This window comes from Chrysochloris asiatica, unplaced genomic scaffold (assembly GCF_000296735.1).
Source record: "Chrysochloris asiatica unplaced genomic scaffold, ChrAsi1.0 scaffold00024, whole genome shotgun sequence".
Taxonomy (NCBI): domain Eukaryota; kingdom Metazoa; phylum Chordata; class Mammalia; order Afrosoricida; family Chrysochloridae; genus Chrysochloris; species Chrysochloris asiatica.
Genome location: NW_006408542.1, coordinates 7,132,858 through 7,139,543, shown reverse-complemented (window position 1 = coordinate 7,139,543; position 6,686 = coordinate 7,132,858). Strand labels below are relative to the sequence as shown.

Below are 6,686 nucleotides of genomic sequence, written 5' to 3'. Positions count from 1 at the left end.
CAATAAATAAGGAAGACTGTAAAAGAATTAATGCTTTTGAGTTGTGGTGTTGGAGGAGAATATTGAAAGTGCCATGGGCTGCCAAAAGAACCAACAGCTCTGTGTTGGAAGAAGTGCAGTCAGAGTGCTCCTTGGAGGCCAAGATGGTCACACTTCGTCTCTCATAATTTGGACATATTGTCAGGAGGGACCAGTCACTGGAGAAGGATATCAGGTTTGGTAAGGTGGAGGGTCAGAGAAAAAGAGGAAGACCCCAATGACATGGATTGGCCAAGTGGCAGCATCAATGGTCTCAAGCGTGGCAACAATAGTGAGGTTGGCCCAGGATTGGGCAGTGTTTCATTCTGCTGTGCATAAGGTCACTATGGGTCGGTACCGACTTGATGTCACGTAACAAAAACAACAGCAAGTCCTTTGTACTCAAAGCATAAAGGAGCCCTGGTGGCATAGTGGATTACACCTTGGCTTGCTAACCTCAAGGTCAGCAGTTTGAATCCATCAGTTGCTCCCCAGGAGAAAAATGAGGCTTTCTCTTCCTGTAAAGATTTATAGTCTCGGAACCGACTAGACAGCACACAGCCATCACCACCAACCACTCAAAAGCATAGCGGAGTCCTGGTGGCACAGTGGTTAAAATGTTTGGCTACTAACCAAAAGGATGGCACTTTGAACCCGCCAGCTACAATGTAGGAGAAACATGTGGCAGTCTGTGTTTGTAAAGATTACAGCCTTGGAAACCCTGTGGATTAGGTCTATAGGGTCGTCAGGAATTGGAAACCATGGTGGCGACAGGTGTTTTGGTTTTATTCAACTTGTGGCTGCATAGAGGTCACCTGGGAGCTTGTTAGAACTGCAGTCTGTCAGAGCCAGCTCAGGCCTGCTGAAACAGAACCTGCATTCTAACAAGATTCCCAAGTGATTCAATTTTGAGATACACTGGACTTCAGAAAATAACCCACTCAGTCTGTTCCCTTTCTTAGCCTGTCATTCCACTAGAGTGAGGTGATGGAAGGGACCCTTTAGCATCATTAACAACTGGTGGATCTTTACATATTTGATGGATTGATTAGAGAAAAAGAACTTCATCACAAAATGATGAAACTTGAGTAATTCATGGGATCTGAATGTCAGGTTGAAACACCCATCATATCATCTTGATGATCTTAGTGTTTTGGTTGTTGGCAAAGAGTTCTCTCCCCTCTCCTTGCTGTATGAATAGCCCTCCGTGAAGCTCAAAGAAAATATCCTCATCAGACGATGGAAAATTATTGATCAATCAGGGTACAGAAGAGTGATTCCTAATGACTGAAATCGAGACTCCGGCTTAAATTACCATGGATACCTTCTCGCTGGCTGTGAACCAATAAAAACCAAGATTGTACATTAGCCTCAGTAACCCAATGTGTACAGTATTTTCTAAAAGTTGTTTATGAAACTGAAGTCTATTAAAATTCTTCCGTTACAGTCACCCACATGTTTCCTATTCCGTAGTGGGAAATAAGCTGACTGCAGAGAGTTGGCACTGAACGTGACTTGCCGTAGAGAAAGAGAAAGCCGTGTGCCCAGGCATCTTCCATCCTCCCTGCTCCTTTCCTACTGTTTCCAGGATTCTTACCCTCTTTCTTCTTTCTTCAGTGGTGTGGTGCTGTAGGATAAGCACTTGACTGTAAGGTCGGTGGACCAAACTCACCAGCTGCTCCTTGGAAACTCTATACAGGGTCACTGTGAGTCAGAACTGACTCGACGGCACTTAACAACAGCAACTAATAGAGCAACGTTTTGATCATTTTTTCCTTGTGATATAACAGCATTTATAAGTACAAGATTTCCATTTAACATTCCTTTAGAAAAAAACAAAGGAAATCCATATTTGTAAATTTCTCAGACTTTTTAACCAACTCCATGGGACATCTCTCTCTATTTTTTATACAAGTTAATTGAAGTATGATTTAAATGCCATGAAGTATATCTGTTTTAAGTGTCTAAATCAATACTTTGCAGCAAATTTACAGTTATTCAACCAATTCAATTTTAGAACATTTACTTCCTTTCAAATCAATATTTTTTCTCACCTATACTTATACCAGGACTCCTGGTGTGGAGCTGTAGGATAAGCACTAGATTGCTAACCACAGGTTGGCAGTTCAAACCCATCAGCTGCTTCTTAGAAACCCTATACAGGGTCGCTATGAGTCAGAACCAACTCTGCAGCACTTAACAACATACCTACATCAGTGATTGTTCCTGTTTCTTTGGAATATATAAACACTTCATTTGCCTTTATAATTTTTGGTTAGAAGAAAATTTGTGTAAATTTCACAGAAATTTGCATTAAATATAAAATTGTTGTTAAGTGTACTTGAGTTGGTTCCAACTCATAGCCACCCTCTACAGGGTTTCTGAGGAGCGGCTCACCAATAAATTTATAAATGTTAAGTCCATTTACTTGGTAACACTACACATAGAGTATAGAAATTTTAGACTTTGATGCAAAATCATTTGAGGGATATAACCTTATTCCAATTAAATCACAGAGTGAATTAGTGAGTATAAATGAAAGTCTTAGTTCATATTCTACATATGTGTTGTTTAAAAGATGATGATATCAAAACTATGTTGGTTTATAGTCAGCAATTAATTTTTTAAATCAATATCCAAAGCTTTAGGACTTTCAAGCCTTAGTAAGTTTTCGTAAGTGCTTGTTGTCCATATTACAAAATAGTAATTTTGTAGTTAAAATTTATTGTTGTTAAGTGCTGTTGAGTCGGTTCCAACTCATAGCAACCCTGTATAGAGTTTCTGAGAAGCAGCTGGTGAATTTGAACCATTGACCTTGAGGTTTAAATCAACCTCGTGGTCCAGTGCATTATCCCATAGCACCACACCAGGACTTGACACTAAATGGGAACCAAGGTCTGTTACCAGTGTCATATTTGTAACTTAAAATGAATTTAGGGTTCAGGCTGGTTTTTCTTATTCTTTTAGACCAGTATTATAGAAACAAAGAAAAATTTTTCAAAATTGTCTCCATAACAGAAGTACTTAAAGAACCAGCAGCAGGGCAGAGAAGTACGGCAGAGCAACAGGTTGTCATGAGGCTTTAACAATGCACAGGATTGTTGTAAGAGCAAAACAGTGTGTGTGAAAGTTCTTTGAAAGGTACAGAGCTCTACATAAGGGCCAAACTGTTAAGACTAATATGATTTTTTTTTTTTTTTTCCTTCTGTGTGGCACTGTAGGATAAGCACTCGAACATAAGGTCAGTTTAATCCACAAGGTCAACGGCTGAAACTCACCAGTCCCTTCTCAGAAACCTTATACAGGGTCGCGATGAGTCAAAACCGACTCGACGGCACTTAACAACAACAAAGTGGATAGGGAATGTTCTCAGAAGATGGCCTGAGTGTGGGGCTGTAGGGTAATTTACTGGGCCTTGCAAAGTCAGTTTGAACCGCAAGGTTGATGGTTCAAACCCACCAGCTGCTCCTTGGAAACCTTAGACAGGGTCACTATGAGTCGGAACCAACTCTCCGGCACTTTTACAAACTAACAACCCACCCCATGGAATACTCATTTCTGTAGGCACCCTCTCAGCCTGCCCCTTAGCATCTCCTGTCCCACCTGGAATTACTCCTTCATTCCGGGCAGTTAAGCGGTTGCAGCATTTGTAAGGTGTGCTGCTCATGAGAGTAACAGAACCTTCTCTCAGGTGAGAGTGCCTGGCTGTGGTGCCCAGCTCATGGGGACATCTCGGGAGGGCTGTGATGTTAGTTAAGGGATACTCATCCCCCAATGCTGAAGGCTTGATGTCTCTGACATTCTGGTCTCTGCCTGATACCCCATCATAATAATGAATAGACCTCCCTTTCCCATTTGAAAGTGTCCTGATTTCGGATGTTAATTCATAGGAGCGCTCTCATTGTATATGTGAGTTTTAGTTTTTTGTTATCATTCAAAAGTTTTTCCACTTTCCCAAACCTGCACTACTTCTCCAGCTGAAATTGAGATGCTCTGGTGGTAACAGCTCTTCTTAATAGAGGTGACCCTAAGTCCAGTCTTTTTAGAATCCTCTTGTGGTATTGTGGGCTAAAGCACTGGACCACAGGTTGGTTTGAACTAAAAGGCTGACAGTTCAAATTCACCAGCCGCTCTTTGGAAAGCCTTTACAGGATCACTGTGAATCATAACTGACTCAGTGGCACTTAACAACAACTAATAGAGCAACATTTTGATGTTGTTGTTTTTTTCCTTTTGATAGAATAGGATTTATTAGTGCAAGATTTTCATTTAACGTTCCTTAAGAAAAAATGAAAGAAATCCATATTTTGGTAAATTTTGTAAGATTTTTTTTTTAATCTATCATTTGAAATTAAGAGTTGATGTTTACTAAGCATTGCCTTTTTGATAGCCCAGACAAATAATTTAAAAATTCTTACAGTGTATTCACAGAGATGTGAAACCTGAAAATATTCTCATAACTAAGCAAGGAATAACCAAGATCTGTGACTTTGGATTTGCACGAATTCTGAGTAAGTAGCAATTTCTTACTTTACCTTAATTCAATTTAGATGATTATCAAGTGCTACCTTTTGAATTTTTACTTTCATTAATAGCTGTATACTAATTGTTAAACTATTATTCTTCAGAATGGAAACCCTTACTTTAACCTCTTAATGCATTACTTTTCACTTCAACTCCACTCCCTTCAATCAGAATTTATTGGAACCATTTATCATTTATGTGACTATAAGCTTTGTCCTGCTAGAAGAGGAAAAGAATTATAACATGTATTTCTGCTCTTGGTGTACTTGTAATGATCTGAAGTACAAGAAACAAATGATAATGTAAGCTCATTGGGAATAAAGTACTCAAGCTAAGGTGCAGACAGTTCCCTGGAGGGAGATATTAATGTGGGCTAGAGTGGTTGGAAAAATGTCTTGGAGCTGATAAGACTAGAGGAGTAAACTGAAAATTTAAGGGACTTGAGAGGAGAAATCATCACAGGGAGGATGAACTGAAGGGAAAATGGGGATAAATAATCATTTCTTTTCTTCCTGGATCTAAAACTTTGCAACAGGCAAACACATGTATGCTCAATATATATATGTATTGCAATATTGTTATTTGCTGTGGAGTCAGTTCTGACTCAGAACGACCTTATATAGGGTTTCTGAGGCTATAAATCTTTATGGGAGCAGAAAGCCTCATCTTTCTCCCGCGCAACAGCTGGTAGTTTCAAACTGCTGACCCCGAGGTTAGCAGCCCAATTCTCAACCACTATGCTACCAGAGCTCCTTATGCATTGCAGTGGTGGTATGTATTTACTCAGAGTCCCAATATCACCCAAGCACAGTGCCATGAAAAGCACTTGGAACCACTGGGCAAAACAAAAACTGATTAAGAGTTTCTGAAGTTCCTGTTCTTTGTGATGTAAAATGATAATAAGATCATAATGATAATTGTTCCCTTTGTCATACGGCTGACAAGAGACTAGAACAAACACTGAAGGACAATTGAACAAATAACAGGACATCCACAGCATAAAAGCAACCCTGATGGCACAGTGGGTTAAACGGTGGGCCGCTAAGTGAAAGATTGGTGGTTCAAGCACACTATCCACTCTGTGGGGGAAGAATTAGGCAGTCTGCCGTGAGTCAGGATTTTCTTTTGTTTTCCATCATCACATGTTAGGTAGCCGCCAAAAGTGATGTTTAACAGTTTTCAGTGACTTGGGAAATGTTTAAAACATTTTAAGGGGGAAAGGGAAGCTTAAATTATGCATACAGCCTGACTGTACAAGAAATGCATGGAAAACATTGCTAGAATGCAGATAGGAGACAATTAGATAATTGTTATTTAGTACTTCCTGTAGATGCAATGTAGGAGCTCTGGTAGTGTAGTGGTTACGAATCGGGCTGCGAACCGCAAGGTCAGCAGTTCGAAACTACCAGCTGCTCTGCGGGAGAAAGATGAGGCTTTCTGCTCCCGTAAAGATTTACATCCTCGGAAACCCAGTACAGGGTCACTATGAGTCGGAACTGACTCCATGGCATGCAGCCACCATAGATGCAATATAGTCATTGTTTTTCCCTGGAAATTTATTTTATGCTACCAAAAATACTCAATTTGGTCATCAAAATCTCTCTAAAAGCCACACATAAATGTCATTACAAACATTAAGAACATCAAAGAAACATTTAATATAAAAAAGCTACCTCACATATGTCCCTCTTGGGGATTTTTCTTTGTGTGAAGTCTTCTAAAACTGACAGTGCTTTTGAAAATATAAATCAATTAAAATTCCCCATGAATATCCATTCTTGCTAAGTTCCTCTGTGGGAAACCTAGTCTTTCTTCTCTAAATGAGAACCTTAGAACTGAGTTAGAAACAATTGTTATGTCTCAGAAACTCTCATTGCATGAAGTCTTCCAATAGTCACTTTGTGGTCAGCCCATTAGATAGCTTCAGTAATGATATCTTCTGCTATGATACATGTTTTTATAAACAAAGTTGTAGTCTAAGACAAGGCCTTTGGTGGCACAGTGGGTAAGCACTGGACTGCTAATCAAAGGTTGGTGGTTTAACCAGCAGCTCCATGGGAGAAAGATCTGACAGTCTTTATAGGAGTGGCTTACCAGGTCTTTTCTCCCTCCTCCCAGTAGAGATTGTTGTTGTTGTTGCGTGC

At 39.8% G+C, this 6,686-nt stretch overlaps 1 protein-coding gene across 1 annotated transcript in view; it reads left to right on the top strand.

The window, feature by feature from the left end:
* CDKL4 (cyclin-dependent kinase-like 4) overlaps positions 1-6,686 on the top strand; it is a 47,332-nt gene that overhangs the window by 24,771 nt on the left and 15,875 nt on the right. Inside the window, exon 4 of the mRNA XM_006839379.1 lies at positions 4,439-4,529. Coding sequence (XP_006839442.1) covers positions 4,439-4,529 — 91 coding nt within the window. The remainder of the gene's footprint in view (positions 1-4,438; positions 4,530-6,686) is intronic.